The 16064-nt window shown below is 37.1% G+C and overlaps 1 protein-coding gene across 2 annotated transcripts in view; it reads right to left on the reverse strand.

The window, feature by feature from the left end:
- Positions 1-1974: 1974 nt before the first annotated feature.
- The window catches only part of IFT57 (intraflagellar transport 57), a 68080-nt gene continuing 53990 nt past the window's right edge, over positions 1975-16064 (reverse strand). Inside the window, exons 7-11 of one of the 2 annotated variants that reach the window (XM_037148874.2) lie at positions 8347-8418; positions 7446-7577; positions 5844-5906; positions 4116-4182; positions 1975-3137 (exon numbers count right to left, since the gene is read on the reverse strand). In XM_037148874.2, the coding sequence (XP_037004769.1) occupies positions 2959-3137; positions 4116-4182; positions 5844-5906; positions 7446-7577; positions 8347-8418 (513 nt within the window). In that variant the 3' untranslated portion in view covers positions 1975-2958. The remainder of the gene's footprint in view (positions 3138-4115; positions 4183-5843; positions 5907-7445; positions 7578-8346; positions 8419-16064) is intronic. The other variant, XM_037148875.2, reaches the window with a different exon arrangement.

Below are 16064 nucleotides of genomic sequence, written 5' to 3' on the forward strand. Positions count from 1 at the left end.
TATATGGGTTAGACCCATCACTATAATCATTTACTTTCACACTCAATTGTCCCAGCTTGGCTGGAGGGATACCCCTCAATCTGTGTGTCCTTTTGCCATTTCCCCATCATTCTCTCAGCAGTTCTTTGCTTTCTGACAGCAAGATATTTCAGGCTCATTTTTGTTCTTTCTCTGCTCCAGGCCAGGAATAAGTAATTTTCTAAGTCTTTTTTTTTTCAGTAGAAAATTTAGAAACAAAGATCTGAACGGCAGGTATTCTCATTGTTACTGGGATATCATTGCTGCTACGCCCTCTCAGAGGACAAAACAAGTAAATATGAATGTATGTCTAGTTATTTCTGTTAACCTATATGTATGGAAAAAACCATGAGTTCACATCGATGCCTCCAATGTCAATGAACACCACAGAGGAAAACTCATCATTTATAATTACTTCAATGACACTGTGTCAAACTCAGTCACTAAATATGCCATGCTTTTGAAATTCTGGAATTGCACAAGGCCAGTCATCCACTCATTCACTTACTAACTCACTCTGTGTGCTAGGTACTAGACTAAAAATGTGGAAATGAAAGACTTTCTTCCTATTCTCAAGCAGATACATCTAGAAAGGGTAGAAAAAGAAAATTCTAATGCAGTACAGTAGGTCCCACATTAGAGGTACTCACAGTGCCCCATGGGAACAGAGCAGAAGGGCAAACTGGATTGTTTCAGAGAAGGCAAACGGGCTGTTCACTGTACTCATTGGAAACTGCTTAGATTACTGCGTTTGCATGAAATGGAGAGCATCCTTTGATTCTGAGTAAAGATACAGTTTATGGAGAGCTCTGATTTACTGAGAAGGGTTCTTGACATTGATTGAATTCATCAAAACAACAACAACAACAACAAAAAGCACTGCTCAGCCCTGACAATACCTATGCAAATAAACTCTAAGGAAACCAATATTAGCTTATGGGACCAATGTTAGGCTTCTCTCTATTCAGCCCCTCCCAATGACTATAAAGTTTGGACTTTTTCAAACTGCCTATAATCACATGGTGGATTCCCCCCTTCTTGAATAACGGAGTAATTTATACATAGATTTCCTTTTATCTAAACTTGAGAGCTTGAAGAAAAAAATTGTGCGTGTGTGTTAGAGTATATGTCTAGAGAGTCCCAAAGGTTGGACCAAGAAGGAACACACCAAGGCACATCATAATTACATTAGCCAAGATTAAAATGAAGGAGAGAATCCTAGAAGCAGCAAGAGCTAAGGGGACAGTCACCTACAAAGGAGTTCCCATCAGACTGTCAGCTGATTTCTCAAAAGAGACCTTACAGGCAAGAAGGGGCTGGACAGAGGTATTCCAAGTCATGAAATCCAAAGACCTACAACCAAGATTGCTCTACCCAGCAAAACTTTCATTTAGAATGGAAGGACAGATAAAGTGCTTCTCAGATAAGACCAAATTCAAGGAGTTCATCATCACCAAGCCCTTACTATATGAAATGTTAAAGGGACTTACCTAAGAAAAAGAAGATAAAAAAGATGAACAGTGAAAGGACAGCAAACTCACAGTTAATAAGAACCACACCTAAAACAAAAGCAAACTAAGAGGATAGCTAGATCAGGAGCAGAACCATAGAAATGAAGATCACATGGAGGGTTAGCAATAGGGGAGTGGGAGGAGGGGAAGGGGGAGAAGGTACAGAAAATAAGTAGTACAGACAGTAGATAGAAAATAGATAGGGGGGAGGGTAAGAATAGTAGGGGAAATACAGAATCTAAAGAATTTGAGACACATGTTCATGAACTAAAGGGGGAAATGGTGGGGGAGGGGTATGCAGGGTGGAGGGGAGGGGAGGGGAGAATAGAGCAAATGTAATGGCATAATCAATAAAAAAATAATAATAAAAAATAAATAAAAAAAAATTAAAAATAAAAAATAAAAAAAAAAAAATTTGAAGTAGAAAACAGGTTAAAAATGGGAAATGGATTTTATTATTTTTGTTGTTCTATATAAAGTATCCTTATCAAAATTTACCAACAAACTTATACAAAAATAAATGTGGACTGTCTTCTGGTTAGTGCTCCTGCACCACATTCCCCTGGTCGTAAATCTGCTCTCTGTTTCCTGTTTTACCACTTAGAGATCTGGGTCCACAGGCTGTGTGGCCAGATGGGCATGCATCCCTCACCAGTACCAGGACACTGGTCTGCACGGGCTTGCTCTCACTCCTCCTACAAAAGGACTCCTTAGTATTATCAATGGCACAGAAAAATGTAGAACTGAGACATGGATCTAACCTTCTTGTCACTACAGGAGCAGAGTGAACATGACTGAAATATTTATTTACTTATTAGCTGGCCTTAAATCATAGAAAATACAAAATCATTTTAGTTATGAAATACTCATGGTAAATAATAAAACTTCAAATGTTAATAAGGACAGTGAAGTTTTCTCTTATGCTTTCTTTTTTTGAAATGTAATTTCAGGTAACCATAAAGCTGATGCAATGGCAGTCTGGGTTCTTGGAAGAAATCTGCAGTCACGGTTAGCTGCCTGTAGGTGCAGAAGCCCTGTAATCCCTGCAGAGTGGACAGAACTAAAGGTGGCCAGGCCTGTGCAAAGGTCTGCATGGTAAGACCAGCAGCCAAACCTCCAGAAGGGAGGGGTCACACACTAGCTCACATAAAGAACAAGAAGAAAAAGGAACAACTGGGGGGGGGGGTTACCTTACATTTAACATATGTAATGATTAGTGAAAGCTTCTTTGAAAGTGAAAATTTTTAATTACTTTATTAAATATTATATTCTTTTAAAGGCTTTAACCATTCACAATCACCATGATACAATATGTGTGTGTATATAAAAATACCCATTGAACACGCTTTTAGAGGTATAATTGTGCTTTGACATATGATCTGATGTAAAAACCCAGCTAATGAGAAGCACACAGGAACACCCAGGGTGTTTAATAGGCCCCCATCGCAGACTCTGGGATGACTGTCGCATGCATGTCCCTAGTCATGTTGGACTTCTCCTTCAGCTTCGACTGGAGCAGTGTGTGCTCCACAACGCCGATTCGGATGTCCATCTGAACGGTTTCCTGCTTCAGCTTTGTTAAGCTCTGTTTGATCTTCACCAAGGGAGCTACCGAATGAAAATGACATGGAGTAAAAATGTCTATTTGGAGTAGCATCCTATTACAGAATTGTACGACATTTTTCTCACTTTGTCTTCAGCCAAAAATAGGGACAGCCAACAACTTAATGACATTCACACCATTTCTGCTGTGGCATTTAACCTCCTGAGACTTTTAGGATGGGCAATGACACAGCTTTTGAAGTACTGAGGCTGAACTTCCTGACTTTTCAAGGGAAAGAGTTTTTAAAGAGGTAGTTTGGGGTGTCTTCAATATATTTTTATGGGCTGGTACATTTGTCCGAAGGGAAAGGGAACACATTGGGAGAAAAAGAAAAGAAAAAACAATCTTTGAGATATACACAATGGGCTTATTCACTCATCCTGCAAAACCCCGACATGTCCCTTTTGAAAGATGGCTCAGTAGACACCATGAGAAAATCTTTCAGAGCATAGAAGGGCTTTAGGCAGTCACTACTGGGTCATGTCAAAATGACTAGCTCATGATGGAGGATGATTATGGAAGGATTATTAATTCTTCTCTATTCGACCCCTGCCCAGTCAGGTCTCCGGGGGAAGAAGGGAAACTCAGAGGCCATCAGAGCACGGCCTTCTTGTCATCTGGGCATCATACTTAGTGCTCTTCGGTACATAAAATGGGATAATGAAGCTCATTCGATGAAAATAGAACAAAATACTTTTAAAATTGGCACAACAAAGTGCATACATATTTCTCACTCCATTTGAATATAAAAACTCCTAAATTACAGTTAAAAAATGGCTCCTCCCAGCTGATTTATAAGGAAAACTGTAAACTGATTATTATACATCATTTTGGCACCACGCAACTGTCCTCAACAAATTCATGTTAAAAAGCATGAATTTTAATACCATTTTATTACCATTTTAATACCATTTATTAAGTAGATTTCTTGAGGAAATATTCTTGCCTTGCTCATTTTCTCCTTAAAGTGGGGGCGTACTTACCACCATCAGTCATACTGCTACCTTTTTCTTCCATTTCCTGCTTTACCTTTTCTAGTTCTTCGGTAACCTTTCATTGAAAAAATGTTTCCATGAGCACTGAATTTTAATAAACGTTCTAAATTTTTGAATGATGTTTTAAGAAAATTAATTTAGAAATATTACATGCATAAAGGAATAGAGACATTAGGAGTACTTGGGACATAATTTGAATAATAAAATATGCAGCCATACAAAGCTTTTTATCTCCTGAGAGTGCCCCTAAGGTCAAACTCCCCAGACCACCTCCTCATCAGTGGGGCCAGGCGGTCACGGGACAGAGGGAAACTCTGCTGCTGCAGGTCCAGGCACTCAGACCTCGCAGTCATCCCGCAGCGGCTCCCACACCCGTCTTTAACACTCAGTCATTCACTAACGTGGTGTAAACTCCGTAGACAGATCTGGGATTTCTACAGGTTTACTAGACGCCCTTCTTAACACTATAGTTTTATCTCTACAGCACAGTAAAGAAATGTTTCCACCATAGGGCTATATGAAAATATTCTAACTGCTCTATCCAAACCATTAACTCTGCCCGGCTGTTGGGCTGGCTTGTATCTGTACTCCACCCAGCACTCAAAATTGTAAAATTACACCCTCAAACTTATATGACCATTATTAACAAAATTTCAAGCTAGAATTAATATATGTAGGGAAATACCATTTTTTAAAAAATTGAAAATTTTTATTATGATTTAGAACTAAGTGATAATTATTGCAACTTAGTTGGCTTTATTTTTTTATCAGACCGGTGAGTAAAAACTTCCTTGGGAATAAAGTGCTCATCCAAGTAAAGCAAATTAATTTTTTCCCACCACCTGAAACATTACAACTGAGGATAACTACCCGCTCCAAAAGAACTAAATGGTTCCCTGGACTCCTCTCAAGTGTTAATTTAGTCAACCTAAGTGAGCAATTTATTCCTATATAATGTTTTATTTGCCTGGAAGAACCACAGGATTAAATGCTAAATATTTTTGAAGTTACCTTTTTCATATTTTAAAATAACTACTTACTCTTCAAATAATTTCTATAAAAGAAGCTTAATTGTATGACACAGAAAAATTTGTAACAATTATACTGGACTATAATCAAATATAATCTTGGATTTTAGTCCCACACTGGCTACTGACCTTAATAAAGGTATTTTTTCTCTCAGCCTTCAGTGAAAAATGAGAATGTATATTAGATCTTACTTCCCTTTCAAAATGATGCACATAAATACGATAAGACATGTAAACGTTGCAGATTCTCAGAAGGAAAGGGCTCCAAGCCGCTCCCAATTTTAGACAGAGAAACAGTATTACCTATGAGTTATCAATAATCACTAAAACAAATCTTACATCTTGCAGAATAATATTAAAAGTTTTACGGATAATTAAGCCAGTGCTTTACCTACTCTTCTATATATCAATTATAGTTATTATGTTTAAGAAAATTTAGGTTATGAATTTGCTAATGTTATTACCAGGTTTTATGTTCAATTGAACAGAATTTGAGGCATTTTATGGACACAAGTGGAATATACACGCATAACTGATTCACTGATAAGAAAGTAGAGATTTTCTCCTAAAGAAAAGGATTCAAAGGAGACGATGCCGGAACAACCCGCGGTGCAGCGGGGCTCCATCATCAAGGTGCAGACGGGGCCGGCGCACAGGGGGGAAGTCTGCGGGGGCACAGGGTGGGTACCTCAGACAGCAGTCTCGTCCTCTCGGTCACTCCGCCATTTCCTTGCTGGTATCGCTCCTTTGCCTGAGGGAGAAAACATTTTATTTAATGACGAATTCACCACAGAAGCAGATTACTTAGATGTGACCTCTTTGTGTTCGCAATTTGTGCGTATCATTTTATGACAACTACCCCCCCACTTGTGAACACATCTGCGAAAGTGACATTTCACTGTAGCTATTTTATTTCCCTAATAGGCACCATGTGCCTATTTAACTAAAACACTATAAAATGATAAAGTGCTTTAACCTTCATATACTGACTGTAACTCAAATGGGCATGGTTCACAATAAAAACTGTCCTCAGCCATTATTATACAGTTTAGGAGAGTGGCTCTCGGTTGGTCTAATTTATGTGCTATGCAGACAAAACCAATTTTGAAAAATCAATCATAATAGAGCATCAGGATTAGCAATTAATAAGGATTAACAAACAGTATGACAGTATGACAGTATGCTATTAAATAATTGATCTAATAATCAATTATTTAATAGCAAAGTTTGCGAGATACAGAGTGGCTTTAATCAGATTTTTACAGCATTTTAAAAGTAAAATATCCATGAATAAATGTGTATATGAGGAAATAATTAAATAAATAATAAAAAGTGAAGATTATTTTCTTTTTGGGTTTTGAGAACTTCTGAAAATACATTAGCTTCTTAAGTTTATTTCCTTTTTTTTTTCTCCTTCTAACTGATGGGAAAAAAACCCCAATGTCTTCAACTGACATTTGTAAATGTTCTTACTGGTCTTCTTCAATATGAGGAAAGAGGAGGCATAAGTCTCAAAGAAAAGCCTTTAGATCCCTACTACTGGAACAGAAACTGCTCTTTCCAAGGCTAAAACTTTTATTTTTTGGTTGAAATTCTAAAACTTTGAAAGGATTAAAACATTTGTTCATTTAATTAAACTGCTTGTCTTCGAATGTGTCTTGCTTTCACATTCCTCGTTACATGGCAGTAAGCCACTATGGCAAGGATGTTTTCCCCCCGACACACACTGAACCCACACTATTCTTCCTCCTACTCACACAGCAGGAATAAAACAAGGGGTCCTGACACTTAGAACAGGGGTTCCTGTTCTAAGCCATGATCCCCAACAACATATGCCTTCATTTATTTAAATTGAATGAAGAAATGCATGTAAAGAGTTCTAGGAGATCATTTCTACCACATGTAAAATGGGATCAAGTTTTATTGCCTCACTTGACTTCCTGAAGTGGGCAGAGAATCAATACACAGTAAGTTCTCACTTGATGTCATCCGTCGATAGGTTCTCTACAACTTTAAGCAATTCTACCACAGCTAACTGATAGAAACAAGAGTGATGTTTCTATGGCATATTTCTATATATCAATTAGCCTATGGTAAAACATTATTTCATTTATAGGTCATTTTGTTTAAAACTGCATTTTCCAAGCAGCTGTCAACAACATTAAGTATGGACACACTGTGTTGCTGTTTGTGAAACACATTTCACAGCTCTCCAGTGAAAGTGCTGAGTCAAGTTTTGGGGTTAGGGTCATTCACTGGAATAAATCCCTGGACAGCCTTCTTAAGTTACCTCACTCAGCTGAGCTTGAGCGGCACGGTAGTCTTGAACCAAGGGCTCAAGCTGATTGTTGATGTACTTTTCTCGGCTGCCGATCTTTTCCAGGGTCCTACTAATTTCATTATGGAGTTTGTCCAAAAATCCCTAGAAATTCCATGAGATTTTAGTACATAAAAAATTCACAAATATATTTTTCAAAAATAGTTTAAAATGGGTTAAGTCTGCCTTCAGTCATCCCACAAATTCTCAAGCACTTGTGAAAATAAGACAGTTTGAAATTTTTAAAAGCAAAAGAAGTCTGCAATGAGAAATAGTTTAGTCACATTGCAGAATTTTAAAATAAAATAGCACCTGGCAGCGTTAGTTAACTCATTCATTTTATGCATATCCAAAATAGATGTGAGTGAAATTTGCTTTATGTGAAGTTCACAATTAAAGTAGGTATGGGAATAACATGACTTTCTTCTAGCACAATTCAAGCATGGCTGGAATGTTCCAGTTGAAAGGAGATCATTAAATACATAGCTCTAGCCTGAGACCCACAAATTCTCATTCTGGTAGTGCTTCTTTGTGCTATCCTCCAAGGTCCGTATTCCTGTCAGGGCAGAAAGCCTGGGGAAGCTGTGGATTCTAGGCGTGGCTGGCCTGGTGCTCTGTTACTCCTTGGAGGAAGGAATGATGAAATACTCCTCTCGATATACATATACATACATATATTAGATACACCTCTAATATATGTAATATATATTATACTGCTTTTATATAAAATTACCTTTCTTTAAGTTGGTTTAAGTGTCAGGGCTACTGAACTATAATACGTTACATTCCAATTAGTAAGCTCCTCATGTTCTCCCTAACAGGTGTTCCACAGATGAGTAAATGTATATTGATTCATTTGAAGTAATTCACATACCTTGGTCTCTTTTAGAGCAGATTCGATTCCACTTTTGTGCTGGTGCATTTGGTCAACATGGATTCTCCAATCCTACAGTCATAAGAGTATATAAAAACAAGTAAAACATTTCCTTCTTTCCTCTATTTTTTGAAGTTGTATACTTTAATTACTTTGGTTGCTCCCCTATTTCTGGTGGGAGTCCTATATATAACTGGTAAGCAGGTTATAAAGAAATACATGCAGAGCACTTTTGTATAAAAGGGTCTAAATAAATGTAAATTATTTTATGTGTTCACAAAGTGATGTATGACAATTTGAATATAAATTATTCCTGTACTGCTTGTGGTTAATATTTATGACTATCGAAATGAAAAAAATCTAATTACTAGAAAAGAAATACTTGTTTAAGCACTAACAGTTATGTCTGCCAGAAGCAACTTTGGAATCAGTCTCATATATAAAATATTAGTTTGTCCCTTGGAAATTAAAATGGGGCCCTTTTCTTCAGTAAGACTCCAGAGCCTCTTTCTGAAGAAAGGATGTCTACAGTGGTTTTTGGAGTTCATGTATTTTGAGATATACTGTACTACTACTAGACCGATCTGAACTAGTGCGCATATTTGAAACCTACTCCAACATTTTAATTTCCTATCATACATCTTCAAAATGTTTTGGTTTACACTACCAAAGATGATCATTTTAAGACTGGAGAAATACCCAGTACAAGACAGCAAATATTATGGTATGTTAAACTAAGTGACGGAACCAAGACATTCCTCTATCACACATATCATTTTGCAAACCCTGATGCTCCACTTTGCTATCTACAGTGTTTTGAGATGAGAAAAATATTTTGTGAATAGTCCCATGCTACTAATTTTCCAACTTTGAAACATGGGAGAGTGACTACAGGGTAAACAATCCTTGGATATTTTTACATACATCGATTATAAAATCACAGGAAAGCTGCAAAGAACCTCACAGAGCATCTAGTCTCACCTTTATCATTTCTCAGATAAGCAGACAGAGGCCTGGTGACAGAAAGGGACACACCCAAGGCCACACAGGTAGTGAGTGGTACACTTTGGTCAGAGGCCAAATGTACAAATTCCCACACAACACGTTTTGGCAGTTCACAGGTGATGAAAGGAACAACTGGCTACTTGACCCCAATGAAGGTGCTAGAACAGAGAACCACTCAGCACTTTCCTTTGTTCTTAAGCATTTTTCTGTCTCATGAACCAAAGACACCCCAGAATATGAGAACCGGAAAGGGCCTTAAAGATCATCTAGTCACCCACTTAACAACTTTCTAGTGCAGTGTTCCCACTTTACAATTGAGGGGACTGTTCACCACTCTGCCTTTGACGACACAGATGTGGCCAGGAAACAGGTCCCTCCAGCCAGTCCACCCTGGAACAGGGAGAAGCAACTGGCGGGTCTCCTGCAGCTGGACCAGTGTGGTTTAAGCCTCCAAATGGACACCTGTTTAAACCCAAGCAAGCATCTTCCCTAATGAAAATGAACCTAGCAAGTATCATTTTATAAAAAAGTATTCACTCTGCCTAATTCCCAAAAGAATTTCAGAAGCTCAAGTGTTACTATCAGTCTCTGTGTCTGTCCATATATATGTATAAACACACACATATATACAAATAAACACACACATATACACAGATATATATATATATATATATACTTTACATATAGTTGTATTATAATTGATATGTTTAAAATAGTTTGAGTTTCACTTATTCTACCCAGCAAATTTTTTTTCATGTTTTGACATTCAAAGTACTTGGAGAGATGCAAACATGCCTGACCCATCTATACGTAACTATGATAACTTACACTGATGTTAAACTGCATGGGGCAACGAGTTGGCATTGCAGGGGAACTTTGGAGCAAGAGTAGCATTTCATCCGGGAGGGTGGAAGAGGAGGAGCACTGTAGGCTGAAGGAGTAACAAGTACATGGAAAAATAGGAAAGGGAGCAAGTAGCCCACACTGGCTAGAATATAAAAGACAGAGTTCTTGGGATTGGATGGGGTGGAGTGGGGAGGGTGAATTACAAGGCAGCAAAGCTGGAGACAGAGATTAAATTAGATCAAGGGCTTTAACTAAGGAGTGTGGATTTCATCATGTGGACAATGGAGAGCTATCAAGGACTTTTTCTGGTCAGTTTCTAAGACTAGTCTATGTTTTGAGAGAAGTTAACAGCCTGAAGGACTGACTGGAGAGGCATGAGACTAAAGTCCAGCAGGAGAGCAGTTAAGAGGCTGCATCATGATCCATGTGACACATCAGCAGGTTTGAACAGAGTAGTGCTTGTGAGAACGGAAGGGAAGGGGTGGGTTCCTGGGGCGGTGGGGAGACAGAACTAGCAGGGCTTGAGGACTGACTGAGGGAAGCATGGGGTGGCTGAAGTGGGGAAGAGGGAGAAGGTGTCTCTCAGGTTTCTAGTCTTAGGAGCTAAGGGGATAAAAGTACCACCCTGTGAAAGAACAGAAGAGATTTCGGGAAGTCAGACATATTGAGGAATTTTGTTTTGAAATTTTTAATTTAATAAGATACTGGGACATTTGCATTTCTTATTGCCTTTTAAAATGCAGTGATGCATTTTAAAAGCTAGTGATGATTTACAATTTTCTGCCAGGTAAATCTCAATGCTTGTTTTATTAAAATCTTCAAGATGGACACATTTTCTGATGTATAGTTATTTTTAAAAAACCCTTAAAAGTATTCTTAACCTTTAACCCTTTATCTCTACAAATTATTCCCAAGAAAATAATTGGGTATATGCACAAAGACTGAACAACCTCTTTGTAAAGGTAAAATAGTAGGAAAAAAATCTGTAAATATGTAACAGTAAAAGACAGTTTAAACTAATTTTGCAATATTCATTTCACCACTAAAAATAATATAATACCATTCTTATAAAGCTCTAAACTAAGCAACACACAGCAATATATTGTTTGGAGAAAAAATATATATGCACAATTTAAAAAAAGCTGTTGACAACACACAAACTTGAGGACAGTGGCTACTCGCGGGTGGAAGGGGCGGCACTAGAGGAGCACAGAGGTAACTTTAAGGTGTTGTAATTGCCTAGTTCTCTAGTTGGGTAGTGTAGTGGGTTTGTGAGAGCTTGCTTTGTTACTGGGCTTAATAATTATAGATGTATTACACATAACATACATTTGTATTACATATTAAAATGTAAAATGTATGTTTTAAAAATATATAAATATCTGCAAAAAGGCATGCTAACAGCATATAGCACAGTAAAAAAATATTCCCAAAGAAGTATATTCATTAGGTGGTCAATTTAATAAAAATTAGTATTTGTGTATATTTGTATGTCTGTCTGCATGTGTGTATTAAGACAGATGTTTGAATACTAGTGTTTTAAACAACTTCTTTATTTTTCCAAATATTTCCTAATTTCCTAAAAGAGAATTTTATCACTTTAGTCAGAAGGGAAAAAGTCAACAAACTTTTAGATGTCTAAGAAGTTCTTCAAAGGGGTTTAATATAGTGGAAAATATAAATGATTACACTTGTAATGTTTTAAAAACATGACTACAAAAAGGAAAAATACACAGCTTTTAAAAACTTCAACTGAAATGGTTACAAACCTTCTAAAGGTTTGTGGTAAGAATGAGGAGGTGATGGGTTTTAATGATATTTAAGGAATTGATCCCCCAAGTAAGTAATAGTTAAAGCAACTGTTCAGCAATGACAACCTTATGTTAGCAGACAATCCATTAGGTTACAACGCACTTTTACATACCTTTCCTTATGTGATGCTCACAAAGGTTTGGATAACTAAATAGGTATTTGCATCCCTTATTTTTGCTTTTCTTTTTAAATTTATTTCAAATTTTATTAAATTTATTGGGGTAACACTGCTTACTAAAATTACATAGATTTCAAGTGTACAATTCTATATATAATACATCATCTGTACACTGCATTGTGTGTTCAACACCCAAAGTCAAGTTTCCTTCTGTCATCTAGTTGACCCCTTTACCTTTTTCTACCTTCCATTTAACCCCCCTTTCTCACTGGTAACCACCATACTGTTGTCTGAGTGTGAGTTTTTGTTTGATTGTGTTGTTGTTTGTTGCTTTCAGTTTTGTATACCACATAAGTAAATCATACAGTTCTTGACTTTTTCTGAATTATTTTGCTTAACATGATATTTTAAATTCCATCCATGTTGTTGAAAATGGCAGTATTCTTTTCTAATGGCTAGGTAGCATTCTACTGTATATGAGTACCACGTCTTCTTTATCGAGTCATCTATTGAAGGTCTGTGATCCATTTTGAGTTAATTTTTGAATATGTGACAAAGAGTAGTCTAGTTTCATTCTTTTGCATGTGGCTTTCCAATTTTATCGGCACCATTATTGAAGAGGCTTTCTTTTCTCCATTGTATGTGTTTGGCTCTTTCGCCAAAAATTATTTGCCATGTACACGTGGATTCCTTTCTGGGCTCTCAACTCTGTTCCACTGGCCTGCGTATCTGTCCTGTCAATACCATGCTTCTTCTCCCCCCATACCCTTCTCTCTAAGAGGACTGTGTGATTTGCTGGCTGGTTGTAGGAGGAGTACACATACTTCCCGGCTCCAATAATGCTGACCTTGGCCATATGTTTCTCTTTAGTGAGTGGAATTATGGTGGCACAGGCCATGACCTATGCCAGGACTATGCAGAAGCTATGGGAGGCATCCATCAGCTCTCCTGCCCTTCCTTTCAGCCATGATAACAGGCACGTCCCATATAAGGGACGCTGTCTTTACAGCCTGGGCCTGGGAATAAATATGGAACACGGCTGGAGTGGAGTGGCAGCTGAGCCAGACATCAATAGACAGGTATCTTAAGTGAAAATAATGTTTTTATTATTGTAAACCACTGCAATTTGGGAGTTGTTTATGATACAGAGAAACTGAGTATATGTATACATTTCATAGGAGGAAGACCAAGGATCAGATAGGTTAAATGACCTTTCCAAAGTTCATGTCTGGAAAACAGAAAGCACCCCCAACCTAGTGCATTTTCCACATCTTATATGCTGCCATTCTTTGTGATCAAATAAATTACCGAAGAGTATCTAAGGTAAACCAAGAATTCTTTTTGTTATATATCAAGTGAGTTCCCATTGGTCACTGGAGTTTACTGGCCACCTATTCCAAAGTGCTCTGAGTGTGTTTAGTAAGCATCATTTTTCCTCTCTATTGAAGGTGACTTATTCACCTCTCTCTATGGAGAAGGAAAGACCAATAACACTGAATATCCTTTCTTCAGACTTTCTATTTTTCAAAGCCCTTTCATACAAAATCTCATGTATAATTCTCTCTGTCACTTGTGAGGTAGATAGCAAAAGTAATATAACCACAATCCCCTCCCCACTCCAAATTCTTAAGCGCCAAATTATATTATCTCCCTTTTTCAGAAACTGGAGGATTGTGATGATGTATCTGCAGATGACAATTCACAGTATACCATAAAATCAAAATATATGAAGTCTACTTGCAGCTGTTAAGGTGACTGGCAAAACTATATGGCTCTCTGGGTTTTACTTTAACAGAATAATGCCTGAATGATTTCCTCTGCATACGCAGACATTTTGTTTTTTTGTCCAAATCACCAACTTAAGACTCAAAGTTTTTCTCCGAATCTGCAGGGAAAGAGAGGCTGAAACATGAGCGAAGGAAGGCAAACGGAACTTGTATATACACATACATTTCAGTAATTTACAACCTGTGAAACATCACACTGCCAGTGTTTTTCACCCATAGCCTCTTCTATCTGTGCAGAGGTGAAGTGTCAAAGGACATTTGGTAGAAAGAGGCGCCTTTGCGTGTACTGGGATGTTTCTTCCTGGGCTCAGGAGAAGTCCACGCTGACTGTATCAGTTTAAGGTCGACTGGTCCCTTCTGCTCCAGCTGCCACCCGCAGGGCCCCACAGCTTTGGTGTGTCTGGAATTGCTTCTATGACAAAGTGTTACTTCTGCCATCTATTCTGCCTTTCTCCTCTATTCTCACTGCTTCTTTCTTAATTCTGTTATGAATATTACGAATGAAATCTTAATTTGATGTTCTGTTTTGACAGTCTTATTTTAGTGAATATACAAATATTTACAAGGGCTTTTATGGGCTCCCTCCATTTAAGGTGCTTAACCCCATTTTTCTCATTAGGCCTTTGTTTCAACTCTGAATTTACTTTTTCTAGGAATTTTCAAGACCACCCTGGGGAGATAATCCATTTCACAGATTGGGTAACAAACTGAGATTGTGTGATTTTTACACTATCGATCACAAAATAAACAGGAACCCTAATGTCCATTCTCACACTTACAGACTTTCCAATTGCACAACTGCTGCTTTCGTCTCCTAACTTTGCCACCCAATTTCTGTGAGAAGCACGAGAAACTCTGAACACTCCCAGTTCAAGTCTGCACATTAAATACTTGTTTCTTAGCTTGACTGTTTTGCTAAAGCATAGATACTACAGAAATTTGCTGCTTCTAATCTTCTGTGGATGAACAATTTGGATAGCGAAACTTGTCAGAATAATCTTTAAAACAAGTATACGTAAGCTCCAAATAAAGATTTACAGGAGGACTTTCCTACAGTTCTTTGTGATAACTATTTGGCTACCAGAAGTACTTTCTAGCTTCTGCTTTGGGTGTATAGTGATCCCCAGTAGTCATATTCTTCTGAGACCTTTTTAAATTTAACAATAACAACTTCAGTGTTGATATTCAAGGCTAAGAAGTACTATCCAAACATCATCATATGTAATTCTCTCTAAAACTCTATTAAGATGAGGAAATTGAAGCAAAGCCCTGGCTCACACAGGCAAATGTGTGGTAGGGCTCAAGTCTGCTATATCATAACATATTATTTCCCTGATGAGATGCAGTAAAGTATAGCTAAAAATTTAAAAGGTGTAATGATGAAAGGAGCTTTAGTTTTTATCTGTAATATTTGAGTTTTTGCAATAATGAATTTTTATATTAATTATATAATGAAAAATGAATTTAAAACATTTAAAGATAAACATGTCATTAAAAACTTTCTCACAGAGAAATATTTAGACCTAAATGGCTCCATCGTTATAATTTCCCAAATACTTAAGAAAAAAATAACATGAACAAACTATTAAAAAACAGAAAAAAAAAAAGGGAAGCAACTACCAACTTGTTTTATGAGGCCTGCCACTGACATCTGACAAAGACACCAAAAAACCCAAACAAACCAAAGAAAAATTCCAGATCAATATCTTTTGTAAAATAGATATATAAATCCTCAAAAAACCCCAGAAAACTGAAACTAGTAAAATATAAAAATCATAATATGTCATGATTAACTTGCCTTTATTCCAAAATGTAAGGTTAGTTACTCAAAAATTAATCAATATAATTCACCATAATGAGAGAAGATGAAGAGATAAACCATATGATCACCTCAATAGGTTGAGAAAAAACGTCACTCAAAAAACTTAACATCCATTCATAATGACTCTTAGCACACTAGAAACAAAAGGGAAGTTCTGTAAGTTATTAAAAGATATTTATAAAAGTCATAGAGCTAACATCATTACAATGGCAAACTGGAATACCAAAAGTTTTCCTCCCGTTAATACCTCTTGATTCCTGTATAGAGTGCTTAAGTGATCTATCAGATAAGGTAAAATAAATAAAAGGCGTGTAAAGAAAGAAGACTG

This window comes from Artibeus jamaicensis, unplaced genomic scaffold (assembly GCF_021234435.1).
Source record: "Artibeus jamaicensis isolate MK-2021 breed Jamaican fruit bat unplaced genomic scaffold, CSHL_Jam_final contig_3126, whole genome shotgun sequence".
Classification (NCBI taxonomy): Eukaryota; Metazoa; Chordata; class Mammalia; order Chiroptera; family Phyllostomidae; genus Artibeus; species Artibeus jamaicensis.